The sequence below is a fragment of the Armigeres subalbatus genome, unplaced genomic scaffold (assembly GCF_024139115.2).
Source record: "Armigeres subalbatus isolate Guangzhou_Male unplaced genomic scaffold, GZ_Asu_2 Contig439, whole genome shotgun sequence".
Classification (NCBI taxonomy): Eukaryota; Metazoa; Arthropoda; class Insecta; order Diptera; family Culicidae; genus Armigeres; species Armigeres subalbatus.
In genome coordinates, this window is record NW_026943193.1 from 19,445 (window position 1) to 42,194 (window position 22,750).

Consider the following 22,750-nt stretch of genomic DNA (forward strand, 5'->3'; position numbering starts at 1 on the left):
GACTTCGCGGGCTGGACACATTGCTCGTATGCCGGAAGAACGTTAAGATAATATTTAGTAGAGAACTCGGAAAAGGCCGCAGGCTTTGTGGAAGGCCGCGTACACGATGGCTTTTTGCAGTTGAAGAGGACCTGAGGGCGCTCCATGTTCAGGGCGACTGGAAGCGATTGGCCCAGGATCGAGTCCAGTGGAGAAGGATACTCCATTCGGCGTAGGTTCATCGAAGAGCTGTAGCTCATCAAGTATCAAGTAAGTAAGCATCATCAACGTGCACTGCCCACACGAAGGGAGGCCCGACGACGAGAAAGAAGCGTTCGGCTTCGCCGCATGTTGCATACCGTCGAGAGTTTTGAGCGCATGCATATCGCAAGGAGGTAGTGGTCGGATTCAATATTTACACTGCGGTAAGCAAGGCGGTGAGTGCGGACGTTCGTGATGTCGGAGAAGAATTTGCCGTCGATTAGAACGTGGCCGATTTGGTTTTCCGTTTCTTAGTTAAATGATCTCCATGTAGCCTTGTGGATATTCTTGCGGCGAAGAGTGCTTCGGGCTACCATTCCACGGAAGGCTGCAAAGTTTATGCATCGTTGGCCATTGTCGTTCGATACGGCATGCAGACTATCCGATCCGATGACCGGTCTATACATTTTATCCCTGCCTACCTGAGCATTAGTGACGCCGATGACGATTTTGACGTCTCGCAGTGGGCATCCATCCGCCCCCGGAGCAGATAAAAGACTGATATTACGGAATGTGAGCAGTTAGTGGAGGAGACGAATGCAGCATGGGCAAGATTTCTGCAATACCGCACGAGGGCCAACGAGGTACGATACAAACGGGTGCGCCAGCAGGAAGATTATTACCGTGAAGAGACGGAGCAACGAGCAACTGTAGCACTGCGATAATAACACACGAAAGTTCTATGAAAAACTGAACTGTTCACGAAAGGGTCACGTGCCACAGCCTGATATGTGTAAGGACATAAACGGGAACCTTCTTACGAACGAGCGTGAGGCGATCCAAAGGTGGCGGCAGTACTACGAAGAGAACCTGAATGGTGATGTCGCAGGAAACAAAGGCGATATGGCGACGAGCTTGGAAGCACGCACGCAGGATATCCAGTAGTTTGCGCTCGATAATGGCGGCGTGAGTTCCCTTCAATTTGACATCCAAGAGGTAGAAAACATTGGAACTCATCTAGTCTGCCTTGATTAAATGATTTCTTTCAAGTAAATAAACAAACGTCAACATCATGGACACTGAATCGTAGCCAGAATAATAAAAGAAGTCCCTTTTAAATTATATTATCATAAATAATTCTTCTGGTGAAAGCAATGATTTAACATGGAGGAAATATAACAAAAAAGGACAACTTGTTTTCTAATCTTGGAATTTCAACTATACTTGAATAGCCAAATGTGTTTGGGAAGCATCCTCGTTCCCCATTACTCCCTCAGTAAAGTTTCTACCAAATACATCATTTGAAATTTATGTGTATGAAATAATGTGTACTGGAAACAAGTAATTCTGTTGAAATGAAGCTGAGTAATAAACTTTGGAAAACAAGAAAGGCTTTAATATCCCATCTCAGGAGCGTCCACTGGAATAACCAATTCATTATCCCCCGTTCTTTTGATATGAATCTTCATACGAAACGTCATATATTTTCCAGTACAAAACTAAAAAACGAACTTTGGTATCATGATACTTATTTAAAATAGCTCATAGTCTGACCTAGCAGCCAGCTGTTAATAAACACCTGCAGCTGTTGAGTGTTCTCCACTGATACACACCATGTTTCGCTAGCGTATAACAGCACAGATTTCACGTTAGAGTTGAAAATTCGTATTTTGGTGCGTTCACTTATCTGCCTGTTTTTTCCAGATATTTCACCGTGTTTACATCCAACGATTTGGTTTTGTTGACGTTGATGACTAAACCTGCCGAGGAGGAGCGCTCGGCAAGTCAGTTGAGCTTACTCTGCATATCAGAGCGCCGTTCCGCGAGGAGTGCAACGTCATCAGCCAATTCGAAGTCGTTTAGGTGCTCCATGGTTATAGGCTGCCATAACAGCCCGCGGTTTGGTTCACGGTCAATCATTAAATGATTAAAGTGCCACGAAAGTTAATTTGTTCATCTCATTTCTTTCATCTTTTTCGTGCCATCACCAATTGCAGAAAGAGTAATCTATACGGAACAAATCATCTAACTCCTATATGCTATAGTAACCGAACCCCATCGCCATTTTTGTTGATGTTCTAGGTTCGAATCCCGTTGCGGTCATATATATTTTTTTGTATTTGCTTACCGAAAATTTTCACGAAAAGTGAGTAAGGCGTACAAAATTTAATGGTGAAACAAAAAAATCATCTAGTAGGCTAGATTTTCGTTTATCTTCTAGTTCCAGGTTTGCTGTAGAGAAAAAAGGAGTGAGTGAAAGATGTTTTCACCACAAACTGCGAAAAAAGGTTCCCCTTTCACACGAAAATCGCCTTATCGAAACGAAAAGAACGAATCCTGAGAAGAAGCTTTATTTTATCAAGCACCAAGAAAGTAACGAATAATGTCGATATCAGAGAGTTTTGGGCGCAATTTTACTATCATGAGATAGTGATAAGAACAGTTGTTAGAGTCACAATAAGTGATGAATTCATCCAAAGCTAGTATTAATTTCGAATAATATTTTAAAAATATAGGTAGTTAATAAGAAGTAATGGAAATTAGATCCAAATTCCGTATATCATGTTTGATGATGATATGAGGGTGTGTAAAAATATATCTATCATTGTATTTTTGACACAGTTTTTCCTCTGTTCTTAGAATAGGGGAAAATGATTAGCAGAACGATTAAAACGGATGCAAACTCCGGAAGTGTTAAGCCGTACAGAGATGGATACACTTTAACACACCCATTGGTCGTCATTATCGATAATGGAAATTAATTCATTATGTTAACAATAGTTTTAAACATATGACAAAATTGAATCGATTTAAAATATGTTTTGCGGATTTACTCAACTTGATATAGTATTGTAAGCATATAAGTTTTTTCGCTAATACATACGTCTGTAACATTCACTAAAATACAATTTGGATTTGCTAGCTTCGCTACCTATGACCTAATAGAAGATTTAAAGCTTTAAAAAAACGATTATTTTCTCCCCTGATGCTTGAGTTTTCATTGCGTCTATATCTGTAGTGTGACTAATATCTAGCTATACCAGTAACACAGTCCCCACAGTAAACCTAGGTACGGCAAACATTTGCTTCTACATCCCCATTCAGTACGATTTGAGGCGAGTTCCAGTGCGCGCGCGACATTTTCCAAGCACCCTTCCGTTGTGTATAGCTATTCAAATATAGCTTGCCGCCCAGTGGGGACCATAGTGTGGTGCTGATCTCATCCCGCGAGTTTACTATCAGAATTGACGAGTATCGAGTTGAACGATATCGTCGAATCTAGGAACACATTTCCCCCACAGCCGAGCCCGAAAGGTTAACTTGTACGCGGAAAGACAGTAATCATATTAAAACGGATTGGTTCTTCATATAATTGACCACCAAAGTGCAACTGAGGTAATGTTCTATTTATGGCTAACGAAAAGCTATACCAAGGAAAAAAATCTTTTCGGATTGTGTATAACGATATCAGTACCAAACCAGTGAAAATAAATTACTCATAAATCATTTGATAACATTCTGAAACACAGTTTATCTTATGAGATGAAATCTTAGAAAAACAGCGTCATCCATGGAAATGAAGATGACAAAGATGAATATTATTCTCCAATGTGTGAAGATCAATAATAGTTCATGCGCATTCCGACCATTCCGGAGGGGAAATTTATTATGCTGTCTCCCCCATTCCAAAACATAACACGTTCCATGATATATGTTGACTACACAGACCACAGGTCAGCAAAAATGCCATAACAGCCCGAGCGTGGTTCTGTTCTATACATAACGAAGGTATGCTCAGGGAAAGTGATTTGTGTAATTTTCACGACTCTTTGTCACGCAGTATGCAATCGTGTGCCACACTAATAGCGCACTTAATTTGGTTAGCTAAGGCTCACCACCAGCCAAATGTGCATTTGGTTCTTACCCCCCTACAAAAAGGGTGTGTTACTCCTTCGCAAAGTCTCGACCTCATTTTTGCGCCTTGCTTTGTTTACCAACGGGCTCCATGCTCAATCATATTTCCTTTGCTGTTGATATCCTTCCTGCAGATAAAGCATGAGCATCATTAAACGGTGAACCAAATCAAGGGCGTTAAATGTTGATTAGTTTTGGTCAATTTACAAAGAGTTATTGACATTTTCCATGATAACTAATATTTTAATAATTAAATAACCCAAAATATTTTTTTATTTTACTATTTGCTTTCCTTATAACACGAAAAAAACGGAAACATACATCCCTAATCGTTTGTTTGCGAGTACGACTAATATAGCAAGGTTCCTACTAATAAAGGAAGCATATACTGTTGATGGTCATATATGTTTTCTTAATAGCAAATCATAGACCATCCTACTATCAAAAACTATGTGGCAAGTGGACGTAAAGTTTTGCTGATGGAATTTATTGTACCGCTCATTGAAAAAACTACTTCTCCACTTATTTTTAATCGCAAAAAACATACCTCCAGAAAAAAAACCCCGTTGATATTTTTGAAAATTCACGTGGTACGTGGTAGATTGTGGCGATGAATGCTTTGATAGCACGTACTATAATTGTACTGTGGATAAATTTTTCTCATCTATGATCACGAAAATTGCCATTTTGTTGCAAGGCACAATACAAATTTCATAGTAGAGGCTCGCGGGTAAAATTATTCTTTGTTCGATGCAGAAAGTTGATAGCATTGTCGCTTATCAAAATGCCCCAATTAGCGAATGAGCTTGGACAAAAGATATTTTAGTTACTAGATAAAGATTGTCGCTGTCGTCGCTGTCCGGAACATCTTTTGCTGGCGAGGATAGGGGAGCTAAATGTCAAAGAAGGAAAATCCATACGATTTGGGGGTATGTACCACACATGTTTCGGACAGCAGAACAAAGGGAACCGAAGCGACAATCTTTATCTAGTAACTAAAATATCTTTTGCTTGGACTGACTGAACATGTTAATATCCTCAGATTGCTATACCGTGATTAACCAGAACTGGTGTATCATATTTCAATTCAAGTGGGATAGAGATTGACCAAAGTTGGTATAGAACCTTTTCTCCTTACAACTATGTGTAACACGTTTGTAACATCGTTTGAATCTTTGTTTACAAAAGCAGATAAGTCGTTTTGAAAATTTTGTCTTGTGTTCATGTTGACTAAAATTAAGGTGATTATACAACAAAGCCACAAATTAGCCCAAGATGGCTTACCAGATCAGGTGCTTTATTCAGCCAACCAGACCATGTGCTGTTTTACAGTTATTTTCTAAAAGCACGAGCTGAGACAACCATAACGCACATAAGTGTGAATCATATGTTGATCATTTGCTCACTTATGCTGAGCAATCGACTATAATTTCAGCACCTCACAGAATCATTACACTATTTATTCCTCGGTTTCGACTATTGATGTCGAAGGGAAGAGCACCGGAATAAATTATTTGCTCATCGGTTTCGACTTGTGATGTCGAAGACGCTCTGGGAAAGCATCGGAATGAATGAGTTGCTGGAAGAGCATCGGATTGAATGATTTGTCCATAGGTTATTTACTTCTGACTTACCTGATTTACCACCAGGGTGTCAAAAAGCTTTGTTTGCAACCTTCTAGCAGACATATTGTCACTATGAATGGGGTTCCAATTAATTGGTCTAGCGAAGCTAAATATTTAGGACTTCTGCTAGATTAAAAATTAACATTTAAAAATCACATTGAAGGCCTAAGAAAATTATTTTGAACTTTTTAGTGGAATGTCTTCACTTGTTATAAGACGAGTTTGTACAATCCCATTTAATTCCACCACTTAATTGTACCTTGACAGATACGTATACGACTTAGTCAAATCGAGTCGAGTCAAGTGCGAGACACTGAAGACGACCTTACTGTTGAGGTCGGAATACGTATCTGTCAAGGTACAATTAAGTGGTGGAATTAAATGGGATTGTACAAATTTGTGTAACGAACATATTAAGTGTCTATATCCACTTATAAAAAGAAAATCAAAACTTTGTCTTAAGAACAAACTTTTGATTTACAAACAAATTTTTAAACCAGCCATGTTGCATGCTGTGCCAATATGGAATAGTTTCTGCAATGCCAGAAAGATGGTACTTCAGAGGATTCAAAATAAAGTTTTGAAAATGATTCTGTAGCTGCCTCCGTGGTAAATAGTACCTGAACTTCATAGAATTTCTAATATTGAGACATTACAATACATGTCCAACAAAATAATTTCCAATTTTAGACAATCGTTACAATCCTTAGTATAAATTAGGTCAAGTTTTGTTTAAGTTTAAGTTTAAGTTTAAGTTTCAACATGGTTCAATTCAACCAGAGAAAAAATTCTAACTGCCAGAGGCAATATATTAATATGTAATAACTAAAAATGTGACATAGCAAATAAGGATGATAGGGTTAAGAAACACGGAACACCTACTTAATCTAATAAATGAATGCATGTATTAGATAATTAGCAAAAAAAAAATAGTAAAAAAAATTATTTAGTCATCGGTTTTGACGCTCTGGAAGACTCATCGGTTTTGGTTTGTGACGTCGAAGACGCTCTTGATGAGCGCCGAAATAAGTTATTTGTTTTCTCATCGGTTTGAATTAAACGAGTTAGAATATCGAAAGAACTCGGACAAATTGACTTAAGCTTGAAGGAACAATATGGAGTATGTTTGGAGAGCCACCGATATTGCTTTGGCTATCCCGTTGGAAGGCCATCAAATTGTATTCGATATGGTCTGCCGGATCGAGTTCTATTGATTTTGGATTGCAATGCTGGATATATTGGCAAAAAAATAAGAAGGAATACAGCTGGAGGATCATGAGCATGAAATAGTTGACAGTACAGAAGGCTCAGAAAAAAGGCTGGATTAATTTGTTTAGTAAATATGCATTTACGTATTTGTATGTGGATTTGTATGTATGATGAACTAATAGAACCGGCAGACGTTGTCCTGCATAGTAGGCGAAAATCCACTTTGAGATCTGCCTATGCGAAATTTCCATACGAATCTTAATTTTAGTTTTTCACAATTTATTCAACCCTACTCGTAATTTTTGCATGAGAAAATATCATATAAACCCGTCGGAAATGATAACGAACATATCTGCTGAAGAAATGGAGAAAATTCATCCAGCCGTTTTCGAGTTATGCGGAAACGAACACAGACCATTTCATTTTTATTATATAGAAGATTAGAAAAAAATTGAAATTAATATTAGATTAGAATCAGCTTTTGGTTATAAGCTAAAGATTATATTTGAAAGATGGACTTGGATTAGAATATTAGTATAAAATTATATATGAACATAAAAGAAAAAATACTGATACAAGATACATAATAATACAAAGGCAGGCACAAATAAAACTTTCAATTAATTACTGTGGAAATACTATAGAACACGTAAATAGTAGATCAAGAACCAGTTGCAATGCAGAGCCATTGAAGATGAAGAGATTGAAGAAAAAACTTGAATATTTTAAATGAATGTTTGGTTTTGGTATTCCATTACGAAAACGTTCCAATGTTGGTTTGTGATAGAAGCTTTGTTCATAAAATAGGAATATTGGCTTTGCATTTCGGGTTCATACACTGGAATTGAATATCGGACTGGAAAATCGTATTAAACGCAGGATTGAAATATTTGGATTAAAATTTGAATTAGGATGATTTTGAATATAGAAACTAAGTACGGATGTTGGAAACTGGAATGGATGGAGACTTCACAGTAATTAAAAAAAAAGCGATGTAAATAGTTGTTCATGAAAATCCCAAGCCCCAATCCCAAATCACAATGGTTTTTTTTTTCTTTTTAGTGAGAGAAGAAGGGGAATGTGAGGGTGAGGTATATTAGAAAATAAGCAATCCACTTCCAGCGTGCATTGTTGACGTATATGCAAATATCATCCGTATAACGGTTCGGTTGCCAACATTGACTAGTGAATAGCAGGCCATGACTTTGCCTCTTTCTTCGTTGGACAATGAGCGGAGCTAGGCATTTTAGAAAGGCGCGGCAATACTTCTAGATCTGTACAGCTCCGAATCCGAGTTTCTGTTGCTTCGGCCTCTATTGACAAAGACGATGGAGCTCGTTGGTTGAAATCCAGTTGTAAGGCTACGATGATGAATAATAACGGCGATAGAATACATCCTTGTCTCACACCAGCGGATAGGGTTGGACAAGATCCCATTGTGCAGCACTCTACACGAGAAACTCTGTCCTGTGCCTCGATGAGGCCGATGATTTTCTCAGGAACCACGTTGCGTGTCAGGGCGCCCCACATATTCTCGTGATTGAGGCAGTCGAAAATTTTTTTTCGTAGTCAGTGAATACCTAATAAAGGGCTCTTGGAATTCCTTGACCTTCTCCAGAATGATGCGGAGCGTGACAATATGGTCAACACAGGATCTTCCGGCACGGAGTCCAGCTTTCTGCCACCGGAGAGTCGCATCGATCTTCTCCTGAATCCGGGCAAGGATAACTTTGCATAGAACTTTGAGAACGGTGCACAACAACATAATGCCTTGCCAGTTATCGCATACAGTCAGGTCGCCGTTTTTGGGTACCTTCACTAAGATACCTTGCATCCAGCCAACCGGGAAAGTTGCGGTATTCCAGATATTACGAAACAAACGATGGAGTAGTTGAGCGGATGTCATGGGGTCAGCTTTGATTATCTCGCCTGATATGCGATCGACCAGCTCAAGGTTCGATTTCATGCTTTTGATGACTGTTTGAATCTCTAGCAGTGATGAAGCTTCGGTATTGACGCGTGTTATGCATCGGATCCTAGGCTGATTATGCTGAGGTGGTGGTGGCCTGGCTGGCCCTTGAAAAGGTTGATCGAAGTGCTCGAACCAGCGTTTCAGCTGGTCGGTTGGGTCGGTCAATAACTGACCATTCGCGTCTTTCACAGGCATCGTTGCGGTAAGACGCGCGGCTACAAAGCCAGACCATGCTGAGGGTGGCTGGGTTCGATTCCCGGTGCCGGTCTACTCAATTTTCGGATTGGAAATTGTCTCGCTTCCCTGGGCATAAAAGTATCATCGTGCTAGCCTCATGATATAGGGGAAGGTGGGGAGACTTGATCCCCGGGGAGACCTGATCACCCCCTGTTTTATCGAGAACTAAAGTTGTTTTGTTCTAGCGTATTTTTTAGTATATATCTTCTAGACAAATGAACTTTATGTGGTGAGTTATTTTTTGGATTGACAACCTTATTTATTCTGCAGGGCGGTTTGTATGTTTTGACCTTCCTAAAGATTATTTTATTGGCCACGCCAAATTTGAACAACTTTTCATAACAATGACCAAATGCTTTCGTTTTTTCACAGCACAAATCCATAAATATGCTTAATGATCTGTACTGATGAAAACGTAAACATTCCATCAAAGTGTTAGGGTATTTGGATTTGAAGTTATTGCCTCAGTATGGGGACAATTGATCCCCCATTAGTCACCCATTCAAAAATTTGCTGAAAAAATAAAAAAAATAATATAAATCTTCTCTGAGGCTTATATTTTTTTTGTAGATTTGACAGATTTCATGAAGGGTTGCCAGGAAAAAAATATTTATTGCGTAGATATCATAGAAAGGGGATCAAGTCTCCCCAAATTTTAAAATTGCATTTGCTGTCGAATTCAATAACAAAAATCGTTCATGTATACGCAGAGCGATTCGAAAATTCCGCGTATTTTAAAGAAATTTTTTTTAAATAAATCTGAGGGCACCTTTCTAATTTTATCAAAGCAAGTTCTTCGACAGGGATCAATTTCCCCCGAATATTTTAAAAGTCGATTTTTGACAGCACTCCAAAAATTCGATTGTGTATCAATAAGAACAAGAATTTTAGGACTCTCATACATCAGTGAAGTTAAATACTGCATTTCTTAGGCTGTGAATCATTCCACCGATTCGTTTAACTTTTAGTTAAAATTTGACAGTTCGATGGTTATTTCGCCGTGGTTAAAAATAACCCCGCTCCGGAGCATAGTTAGATTTGACAGTTCGATAGTTAAACTTTGTTCGCGAGAAAAGTGGCGCCAAATCTATTTCGTTCCGAATAACTATCAAACTGTCAAAAATCAAATGGGTCGACTTCGGAGTAAAATTTTAAGGGGATGTAATGCCAATAAGAAGAAAAACAGGCATCGTTGCATTCATCTTTGCCCCGTTTAAGCGTCGTGAGAGGTGGCGAATGTCCCTGGTTGCTGCGGCTCTTTCTCCTTCGTCGGCAAGAGTCTGCCCACGCTCGCTTGTCCCGTCGACATGACCGTTTCACTTCCTTTTCCAGAACCGAGCATCGTTGACGGGCTTAGGCTGTGGCTCCTCTGGTTTTTGTTCGCTCTATAGCGGCTTTGGCTTCTCTTCGCTATATCTTCCTCCACGTATCATCGGTGAACCATTGTTTTCACTGTTTTCACTGCGCAGTTTGCCCAGACTACTGTCGCTGGTAGCGATGAAGGCATTCCTGATGGCGATCCATTTGGGTCTTTCACACTGCCACCTTCCGGAATATCTGCAACACGTGTCTCCAGTTTTTCAACGATGGACCGTTTCATCGTCCGAATCTCTCCTTCTGCCGACGAATCCGCGCAATGCGCAGGCGTATTTAGTCGATGAGTTGGTGATGATCAGACGCGATATCGGCACTAAGTTTATTCTGTACATCAAGAAGGCTCTGTTTCCATTTTCGGCTGATGCAGATGTGGTCGATTTGATTTTCTGTAAATCCGACACAGGAGACCTACGTGACCTTGAAAACCGGTCGATTTTTCTCGGCAGCAAAATTATATTTCATGAATAGTTAGAATTTTTTTTTAAATATAGGAAAATGTCAATTAAGAAATAGGGTATGAGCATTGATATAAAAAACTTGCACAAACAATACAAAATTTCCACAATATAATCAATAAAAGCAATAAAAAATAAAAATAAATTCCTAAAAAATACAAAAAAACAATAAAAATTGATAAAATTTTCCATGAACTTTCAACTTTTAATAAAGAAAAAATGCTCAGATTTATTGCTTTTTTATATTTCTTTATGGAAATTTTGATATTTTTAATTGCTCTTTATCGTGAAAAGTTTTTAATTTTTCGAGGAAAAAAATATTTATTTTGTGGAAAATTTTTTATTTTTGCTAAGATTGATTTATTTATAGATTTTTTTTATTTTTGCATACACTGCCAAACATATCTATATAAGATATATGTGTCGCCGTTATAAATTTTTGCAATAGCTCCACCCTAATATAATCGATATAGAACCACACATAAATTAAATAATTGCTAATTCGAGACCACACATAAAGTTTATTTGGATATATATTTTATTAGTAGTTCGCGTGGAGAATGGTTATGTGTGCGCTGATATACATCATAAGTTAAATCTATGGATTTTTTGCCAATAAATATGTGTGGATTTTTAGTAGTGTAGAACATTTTGATTTCTTTATGGAAAATTCTTTTTTTATAGTAACAATTTTGGTGCTATATAAATTTTTGTTTTGTGGAAAATTCTCAAATGTTTATTATGGAAATTTTGCATTATTTGCGGAAATTGTATGTTTATTTATTGCTCATACCATGATTTTTTTATTGGCAATTTCTATTTTTTAGGGGAGTTTTATTTCATTCATTATTTTCTACTTCTGTATATTCCACTTCCACTGCGCCATCAATTTCTACTAGAATATGGCTCATACTACTGAAGCTGCGGACCTGGTGGACGCGCTGAGAGATCAGGAATTCGAGATTCGGTTACGTATCAGCTTTGCTGGCATGCAGGTTGCCACATTCCAAGTGCCTCTGGTTGATGCCAAGAAGGTACTAGATAAGGCTAAGCTGAAGGTGGGCTGGTCGGTATGCTCGTTGGGCACAATCCAGCCACCTCAGTCCTGCTATAGGTGCCTCGGCTACGGTCATAAATCTTTTGACTGTTGGGGTCCCGATCGTAGTAACCCAAGTAACACGGTTTGTCGTATGAAAGTAAAAAATACACGTTTCAAACATATAGGTTGATTCATGTTGGTATATAAACTTGTTTTATTACCTTTACACGACCGAAACAGCACAAAAATTGTTCACATTTTCAAAATCTTTCAGTCACAAGAAAGTAATCGTAATACACTCACAAGACTAAAATTAAGTTTGAATTAACTATGCCAAGGAAGTGTAAGCCATATGGAAACCGCAAACCAGCGTACTGGTGGACTGACGCGATAGCTGAACTTCGTAGATCTTGTCTAGAAGCCAAAAGAAGACTACGACGTGCAAGAAACGAGGTTGATCGACTTGATAGACGCCGGACATTCCAGACAGCAAGCAGAGCTCTAAACTACGAAATAAAGTGTAGTAAAAGAGCATGCTTTGAAAGGCTGTGCAGTATGGCAAACAACACTCCATGGGGGGATGCTTACAGGATAGTGATGGCTAAAACAAATATCACACCTCCTGAGAGATCTCCGGAGATGTTAGCTAGGATCGTTGAAGGGCTGTTCTCGAAGCATGATTCACCAGACTGGCTTGATACACCGTATGGGTCGGTTGACGTGGTCCCGTTAGTGACTATCGAAGAGCTTATCGAAACCGCAAGAGGTTTTAAGCTCAATAAGGTGCAGATTATGTCGAAACTGCGGTGGTGGCGTCTTGAACAAAACCAACGAATGCAGTAAGGTCACCTGTGATGCAGTGAACACTTTGCTCACCCCGACAACCAACATGTCGCGGTTAGACTGCGGGGACCTTCGTATGTAGATATAGAGGTCATTGCGGTTCATGCGCGGTGGTTGTTGTCGGGGTGCTCGTCTCCAACGTGAGATTATGATACGGACCGCTAGGTTACTATCATAGCTTGCGATCGACGGGTGGTGAGGTTACCACCCTTGAAGTCGATGTGTATTAACGTCAAGTGCATTAGCATAGGCGTAAGCATTCTCAATCAGGGGGGATGTATTGCTTAATTGCGGGCCGGGTGTACGGACTGGCGAAACTGGTTTTGGTTTTAGTGGGTCGGGTAACATACCCATCCCCACACTACCTGGACACCTCCTCAGGTGTCTGGATGCAGATTTCCGTTAACCCTTGCTAAAAAAAGGATTAGTGGATATATTGACGAGCCATCCCATTCAATATCAAATATCTATCAATAGCGCTTTTGCTTCGCGATGTTTATTCAAAGCGGAACATTCGTCATGAAACACTTTGATGGAGCAGAAATGCGCGCGCTTTACTCTTCTCTTTCGATTTTGTTCCGATTGCGCTCTTTTCACACAGAAAAATAAAGAACCTAAAAAAAGTTTATAGAACTCAACTTTGAATACGAAGTTCAAATTTTAACCTCAATATTAGGTAGTTTTCTCACTCCCTCTCATGAATGATATTATAAACAAAGAGAGCTGCATCGACCCAACGTGTGCTCTTCCGTGGAAGAAGCCAAATTTGAGTTGTTTTCACCATAGTCTCGGGTGAGTGAAAATAACATAAATTTGAGTTGGTGAAACTTCATAGTGGGTGAAAATTCAACACGGGAGTAAAGGCAAAGTACTCACCGGATTTTCTCGCATTTTACTTATTTTTGGCTTCTTCCACGCAAGGGTGGATTTGAGTGAAAGGAACCGTAAAGTGAGTTGTTTCGCGGTTCCGTGCACCGAGTCGCGCGTGCGCTGTTTGAACCGGTTCTCGATAGCCACCAAACCGTGCACTGCTAGCGGAGAACGCTTTGACTACCTATACATCGCCGATTGCGGTTAGAGCAGATGATTCACACATATAAGGGAAGATCCATAAAGTACGTCACGTAAAAAATGGCGATTTTCAACCCCCCCTCCCTCCTTCGTCACACTTTTTGTATTAAAACTCTAAAATTTTTGTATGAGTCGCCACGCTGCTCGGAACCCTCCTCCCCCTAAGAGCGTAACGTACTTTGTGGATGGCTCCTAAAATAATACGTGTATTATGCATGGCAAAGCGTTTTCGGCTGAAAGTTCCGTGTTGAAACAACATGTGGTGTCGATGGGTAAATTCGGTCAAGATTTTTTTATGTACAGGTTACTTAAAAAAATCTTGGGTTCGGTATTGTAGAGAAAAATATAACGCGCCCCCATCGCAGAATTTGGTTGCCTTTGCCTCACATCACATGCATGCCGCCTATAAAAATCCATGCATATTTTCCGTTTATGTATCTAATTGTCGAATTTGCATAAAGCATCCACCAAAGGCACATAATTCAAATATATGTTTGGATTATAAAGACAAGAAATCTTCTTCTTCTTCTTATTGGCATTACATCCCCACACTGGGACAGAGCCGCCTCGCAGCTTAGTGTTCATTAAGCACTTCCACAGTTATTAACTGCGAGGTTTCTAAGCCAGGTTACCATTTTTGCATTCGTATATCATGAGGCTAGCACGATGATACTTTTATGCCCAGGAAAGTCGAGACAATTTCCAATCCGAAAATTGCCTAGACCGGCACTGGGAATCGAACCCAGCCACCCTCAGCATGGTGTTGCTTTGTAGCCGCGCGTCTTACCACATGGCTAAGGAGGGACACATGCGGACGCGACGCCTCTGAGTATTAATGGAAACCAAAACAATAATATTGACATTCAAGGTTCCGATCAAACTCTTTATGCAAAACCTGGGTTACTATGTTTCAATCGGGTTGGTCTGAATAGCTTTATCGGATAACAGCCATCTAAAGTTATAATAATACGCCTTTTTTACTGCATAGACTAGCATAGACTGTAAATGGAAACAATTTCATTATTTTAAAATCTACCATAATCTGTTATGAGAAATGACGTTGCTAGTATTCGAACCAGCTGCGTGAATTTTAGATCTTCTATAGATTTAAGGAACGTTTTCAAAATCCTCGTGTATCACAAGCCTCCGTCAAGGCAGATGAATAAAATTAGTGGACTCAGTGCTCTCGATATTCAAGCAATTACAAATATTAATTCATATTAAGATAGTTTTATTCTGAAAAAACTCTCTTTCATCATTAAATGTTACAATGAGTTAGTGTAACTGTGAATTTTATAAATATGTAGGAAATTCATTTTTCTTCTTTGGAACTTACTAAGCAGGAGAACTGCTCCGTTTTCCATCTTACTGAACATATATTCATCTCATCGCAAAACAAAGAAATACAGCACCAATCTCGTCGCTTCTTTTTGCTAACTTGCCTACCCAATGCTGAAAAAAATCATAAAAATGAAAAACAAATCAAATTACTTTTCATTTATTTTTCATTCCATAAATGGGAGAATATGTTTTCACTATACTCAATGATTACTCATTAACACGTACCCCGTTGCTTCTATTCATAACTGAAGTAATCTTGACTTTATCCGACGCCGTTCAGACTGAGTGATAGCAAATATGATATATTAATACTATATTAATATAATATATTTGGTGATAGCCACACATCATTGACTTGCGTAATATCTAAATTTGTTAGTCATAAGCTTCATGAATAAACCATATAATGATGCAGTCATCAGATTAGTCTGTGGTAAATGTAGGTAGACATATACCTCAGAGGAGATTAAGGCGTTCCCGAAATCAATAGGTTTTTTTCTGGTGCTTTCAATAATCGTTTAGTTATCTTTAATTTGTTCAATCATGACACTTCATTTTTCAATGGAAATAAAACCTCGATTCGTTTCGATGAAGTGATGTTATGTAAAATGTGTAATTTATTTAGACACATTTTATCGTAGTTTGTAGTAAATAATTTACAAGATTATTTTATTAGATTTTATCCAATCGATTGGATATAATATTCCGTTGCAAAGATAGAATTGAAAGTTCCAAATGAACAGCACGAATGCATAGCATGGTAGTTATGGCCGAAAAATACATTTATTCCAATGGCTGTAATATTTTTTACATTTCTTAACACGAAAAGAAACACAAAGCCCATAGGGTTGGTCAGCTACCAGAAGAATAATTAAAATATGGTACATACATAGTGAGGCACTGACTTCTTTCTGAAGTTCTGTTGGAATAATAGTTAAAAGTCGTGTCATACACTATTTACTATAAGCAGGGTTTATCTGTTTAACTAAAGAGTTGAGTCCCCCGAAGCATGCCCATAAGCCATAAGTAATGAATTCTATTAACCGGAGTAAATTTCGTGAATCAATATGAAGGAAGGCCTTTAAAAAAATCCCCACACTGGGACAGAGTAGCCTCGCAGCTCATTAAGCACTTCTACAGTTATTAACTGTGAGGTTCCTAAGCCAAGTTACCATTTTTGCATTCGTATATCATGAGGCTAACACGATGATTCTTTTATGCCCAGAGAAGTCGAGAGAATTTCCAAACCGAAAATTGTCTAGACCGGCGCCGAGAATCGAACCCAGCATGGCGCGCCTTACCGCACGGCTAAGGAGGGCGCCTACATATCTTCCTACACTATTGCAACTATTTTTGTGGCGTTTTTTTGAGGAAATTCGCTTAAAATATGCTCGGTCACATAAATTTCTTTGACTTTTGCTGGTTTTAACACAAAGAAGAGTCCGCTCTGATTATTATTGGCGGTCGGTGGGACTGTCGATTCCTAGCATCTGAGTACATAACACAGGAACAAACATCCACAAAACCTTTCTGGGAAAATGCAGTCACCGTCGTTCGTTATGTTGTATTAATTACGAACATATTTGCTCTCCTTCCGTGATAAATTGGTCCCAAAGGGTATACAGATTGCATGATAAACGAAAACACAATATGTCGATGCGGTTCAGTTACGCGCATCAATAGTTACATACCTATAAGATATATCTCATTAGCTTTAAAACATGGAATGAAACTCAATATCTTAACGTGAGACATTTTACTCTACTCAGTTTCTCCCATCATCATAGAAATAGCTGTTATTATTGCGTTAGTGTTTGCCGACTGCCCCCCTATAATGCTTAATTACGGAACCCCATATATGTTTATGACGCTGCAACATTGGTGATAAAGGTTTGTTTTTCGTTAGGCGAAATTTCTTCCTAACTGAATATTTCGTTATCAGTTTGCGTTCTGTGTCGCTTGCGTCTACTCAGGCATCTCCATTGAACTTAGTCTACTGCTGTGGCATTTTCCAAAAGTCCGCCAATCGACTTCAAATTAGCACCCGCGGAGAAATAAGCCAAATCAAACAGAATATATTTATGTATGATCTCATGTTTGAGTGATGACGATCTTATTGACAATAGAAACTAAGCGCTAAGATTTCAAGTTCGTCTCACGTACTTGTCGTAAAACATCTTTTCGAACGTCGATATAGACTATCGCACCACGGGGCGTTATTTGAGCTCTGAATTTTGTGTTGATTGCTGAGCAAGCGAAATATGTACTCTCATGTCGCAGTGCATCGGTTAGTGATGATTTGAAAAACATTTTATAATTTTACTCGTGATTATTGAACAAGACTAAAACTGTGTTTCATTTAATTCAAGGTCCATCATCATGTCCGACGATAAACAGAATGGTTCTGATCAGGTTGACAAAGTTGCTGTGGAAGTAGCACAAATGGCACTGGAATCGAATGAAGACGCTGCAAAACCGGCGACATCCGATGGAGCTGCCTGTACAGGAGCTACAAAGAAAGAGGAGAATGGTACGCCCAAGGTGGCACCTGTTTCAACGGCCGCCTTCAAAGAGCAATTCAAAGCATTTTCAAAGTTTGGAGACACCAAATCCGACGGGAAGCACTTGACCCTTTCGCAGAGTGATAAGTGGATGAAACAGGCCAAGGTGAGTGCAATGTTAGCTAGTGCATCATTCTGTAATAATTGTTTTGCTATCTTATCGTTCTTTATCACGCATATATTTACCTTCTTTTGTTATTGAGAGCTATAATTCTAGCAGTACTGAATGGTGTTGATATTAACCCCCACAAGGCCAAACTCTTCCGGAAGGCAAATTTTGAAAATGCAAATATCATAACGCTGTTTGCTTTCAACCGAACGGTGTGAAATTTTGAAACAAGGTTCAGTTTGTATTCTAGTTTCGATTCCACTTAGAGTGATGTCCAGATTCTGTACATGGCCATGTGCATCTCGACTCGAAACGAGCAAATCATATAAGCTGCCGTAGGAAAGTACTGTCGAATCAAAATGCGCAATGAGGCCCCTGGTTAGATCAGGAACTATTCCAGTTTTTTGGAAATCCTACGATTTAACGTTTGGGGTATTTCGATGAAAACTTTCTTTTATTTGGAACTCTTTTCACAAACATTGCATAATTACAAACCTGCTTTAAATACGGTTGTATTATTTATTTATTTATTTAGTTAACATCCAAACAGATAACACTGAATCAACAATTTGACGCCACAATACACGTTTCGAAGCCGCATCTCTCCATCCTCGAATGCGCCTCACGAATACGGTTGTACCTTTTAGTAATTTTTCAAAATATTTGAAGTACTTGTGAGCGTCTCTAGGTTGTCTCCAGATGTCCCGGGGAGGCTGTACCAGAGGACGTTTTAGTTTCTAGGCCAAAACAAGTCATGCGACAGCTTTTTCTTCATGATTTCTCACGAATAAACTTCTGGTGAATCTGTGAAATCCAAAAAAAAAACTTCATTCGCCACACCCGAAACCTACTCTACCCCACCCTATTCTAGTATGTTGGAGGCCGCTTCTCCTCTAAAACGTCAAGTTTTTTGTTTTTGAAGCTACATACCTACTTCTGGTGGCATCTGTTAAAATAACACAAGAACACCTGCGCTGTCCATAACAGCGTAGCCGTCCCATATGGATTTTTGTCAGCTATGGGTGTTGCGTCATGTTGCTGCTGGGTGCTCCGGGGTGGAGCGCGAATCCAAAGCTGCCTTCATGTAGGAAGCAACGGAGTAATTTTCGAAATTTTCCTAGATACTTTGAATTTCCAATGGAATTCCTGGATTTATCTGCGAAGTAATTTCCGGGGGATTTTCTGGGAAAATCAAAGAGGAAAATTTTGTCCAAAAATTGTGGAAGGAATTCTTGCTGGGAATTTCGGAGGAATGAATTATTGGCAGTGGCTGATTTTCTACCCGCCGCTTCTACACCCAGGCGTTATAGTATATGCGCAAAATAGCAAGGAAGAGTTAACCGCCAGAAATTTGTATGGCGAAAGACATCTAACGCAGGTTTTCTCAACAGCAGGAACTTTTCACGCAAAACTATTTGGTACCGGTTATGAAGGATGGTGTCCGTTTCTACGGCTACCAAATATTTTTTCGATTAGGATGCTTAATTTTGAGAAATCAAACCTTAGATGCCTTTTGCCTTTCTGATTTCGGAAAGTTAACTCCTAGTGTGCCGCTGTAAGCACGCTCAAAGCAGGCGATTCGTTACTTGAGAATTTCCAAGAGAATGGAATTTCAGATAGTATTCGAAGAAATACCTGGAATAATTTTCGAAAGAGTTTCTATAGGAATTTCTGGAAGTATTCTTCAATATTTTCTGAGAAAATCCTAGAGGTTTTTCCTGAAGAAATATTTAAGTTATTTACGACAAAATGTCAGAAGTTAATTTCCCAGTAATTCTTGAGAACATCCAAAGAATTCAGGTCAGCAGTACGACTCGGTTTTGATACTGGAATTGCTTGCTAGAAAATTGTCGCAATTACAGTCCATCCAGTATTTTGCACGTGGTAATGGCGGCATAAGTTCCTCCAAGTTTGCCATTCAAAAGGTAGAATACAGAAGAACTCCTCAGGTCACCCGTGATGAGTGTGCATGAAAAACTATTTGTAAATAAACTGATGTCAAAGAACACAAGGCATTGAATATTTTCTAAATTAATTTAAATTGTGATAATCACCTGTTTTATTTTTTTAGGTAACCTGGTTTCATCATAGATATCTATCCAAAAAATTGCGTGACATTTTATGTTTGCAATTTGAACTCACACATGTTTGAACAATTTTCAATAAAAGAATGAGAAAGTTTTCCAAGCTTAGTTCATTTCAACTGAAAGTGTAACTTATTACACCACTGAACTATTCAATTGAAGCTACCTAATTACGAATTGTAGTTGGAACCACCTCTATTGCTAAGATAAGATTGAGAATTGAATTATAACGTACAATAAGAAAGTGAGAAAGCTAGTGTGTGGCGTTGGGCAGGCCTATAAACATGAACAAGTCTAATATACTGTTCTTCAGTCACATGACAGATCGTAGCAGCCATCGCATGCAAGAGACACATTCGCGGTCAGTCAATTCTTCCTTCATCACGAGGTCAGTCGCGAGTGCAAGCAATGTAAACATGATGGGTGATTCGTATGTGCGATGTTGAATTGCACATTTGGCGATCCTGCCAGGAGTGTGTGCTGGCGTTGCTTGTGGAATCACCCATCATGTTGTGTAAAAATGTGTGCTTAGCAGTTTTGAACGAACTTCACGGGAAGCCGAAAAAAGCGGCGAAGCTTTTTTTTTTGCAAAGGTAAGGAGTAATGGTTTCGATAAATTTGAATGGATGCCGCTCTCGGGCTGGGAGCGGCGGACTCGAGAGATTCTAATTTTCAAAATGTTTTGCTACAGACCCGCAACTCTCCTCTCAGTGCACACATTGCGATTTTTTCACGTGGAATTGTCATTGTGTTGTTTTTAATTAGTTACAACTATTTCTTCGATTTGCCGCATTGCAGAAGTGATTGCGCCGAATGTAAACTTAATTCATACCGTTCACTTATTGAGTTTTGTTGGTAGTTGGCTATAAAATATTTTATGAGACGTATAGCGGCAGCCCGATTATTTACATTTAAGGTTTTGTCTTGATATGATTCCGCTTGAACATTCCGGTAGAACCGAACACAAAATGATGTTTGTAACGTTTTACTTTTTGTTAATGTTTTCTTCAGCATTGTATGCCTAGAATGTAATGACATGAATAATCTAGCAGCAAACAGGCAAGACTGACATTTCTAACAGAAAACAAAGAAATGTTTTGTAAACAATGATAATGATAAAAACCTCAATAGTATGAGTTTATTTTCACGTGTACTGTCTCAACTGCGCTCAGAATGCACACATCTATGCGAAAAATACATTTTTACAGCTTATTATGGAGATTTTCTGACAATGATTTTTGATGTTTTGATTTTATCCACCGACCCAGCCGTTGGGTGCTGTTCTTGGACATTTGGAAAACATCGGATGTTTGGGACGTTTATGTGCTGGCATTTTATGGTTCATACTCTTTGATTGGTATGTAAAACAGAGTAACTTTCGTAAGGTTTTCTTCAGATTAGTTAAATAGAGTAGTAGAAGAGTAGAGTAGGATTTGTTTGTTGATGGATTATTCCAAGTGTGCGATGGGTGAAAGATGATTAACTTCGGAGCAAGGCGATATGAACCGGTTTTAGTAAGGCTTTTTAAATTAAAGTATGATTATCAATACACAGACAATAAAATTATTGATAAAATTGAAAGTACCGTTGAAAAAGTATAGGAGTGATTTTCAGTAAGACGAATGAAAATTTGAAATTTACTTATGAGAAAGAGTTGTTCCATAAATTACTATTTACAAGTTCCATTTTCAAAACTATGTGTTATGTTCAATGTTGTTGTTTTCAGAATTTTCTTCTTGAAAATACGCAATCGCAATCCTTGTATTTGAGTGTAGTGAAATCGAATGATACTGTGATATAAAATATCTGCAATGCCGCGTGGATTAGATGTATTGTGCTTAGAAAGCAATATTTCGATTAGGTGAATTTTGTTGGTGGCCTGTGTTGCCAAAAATTCGTTAAAATATTTTTTTGAATTTTGTTGATCTTTCTGTTGAAAAATTTAAGGATGTTAGTTCAGCGAGGAGTTCAATAAAGAGAGTTTTATTGTTTTAGTTAAGCGTGAAAAGACACCCGCGTTCAAGTGTTTTTTTCTTCTGCGTTGGTGGGACGCCCGCAAGAAGAATGGTGTTATTGTGGATTGGAATGATCACAATTCAGCGTGGTGGAACGCCCGCATTCAGTAGATTCTTCCTCTGCGTTGGTGGGACGCCCGCAAGAAGAATGGTGTTATTGTGGATCGGAATGATCACAATTCAGCGTGGTGGGACGCCCGCATTCAGTAGATTCTTCCTCTGCGTTGGTGGGACGCCCGCAAGAAAAATGGTGTTATTGTGGATCGAAATGATCACAATTCAGCGTGGTGGGACGCCCGCATTCAGTAGATTCTTCCTCTGCGTTGGTGGGACGCCCGCAAGAAGAATGGTGTTATTGTGGATCGAAATGATCACAATTCAGCGTGGTGGGACGCCCGCATTCAGTAGATTCTTCCTCTGCGTTGGTGGGACGCCCGCAAGAAGAATGGTGTTATTGTGGATCGGAATGATCACAATTCAGCGTGGTGGGACGCCCGCAATCAGTAGATTCTTCCTCTGCGTTGGTGGGACGCCCGCAAGAAGAATGGTGTTATTGTGGATCGGAATGATCACAATTCAGCGTGGTGGGACGCCCGCATTCAGTAGATTCTTCCTCTGCGTTGGTGGGACGCCCGCAAGAAGAATGGTGTTATTGTGGATCGGAATGATCACAATTCAGCGTGGTGGGACGCCCGCATTCAGTAGATTCTTCCTCTG

At 39.1% G+C, this 22,750-nt stretch overlaps 1 protein-coding gene across 1 annotated transcript in view; it reads left to right on the forward strand.

Moving 5' to 3' along the window:
- The first annotated feature begins 3,267 nt into the window (after positions 1-3,267).
- The window catches only part of LOC134204193 (tubulin polymerization-promoting protein homolog), a 32,522-nt gene continuing 13,039 nt past the window's right edge, over positions 3,268-22,750 (forward strand). Inside the window, exons 1-2 of the mRNA XM_062679024.1 lie at positions 3,268-3,576; positions 17,634-17,931. Of these exons, the coding sequence (XP_062535008.1) occupies positions 17,644-17,931 (288 nt within the window). The 5' untranslated portion in view covers positions 3,268-3,576; positions 17,634-17,643. The remainder of the gene's footprint in view (positions 3,577-17,633; positions 17,932-22,750) is intronic.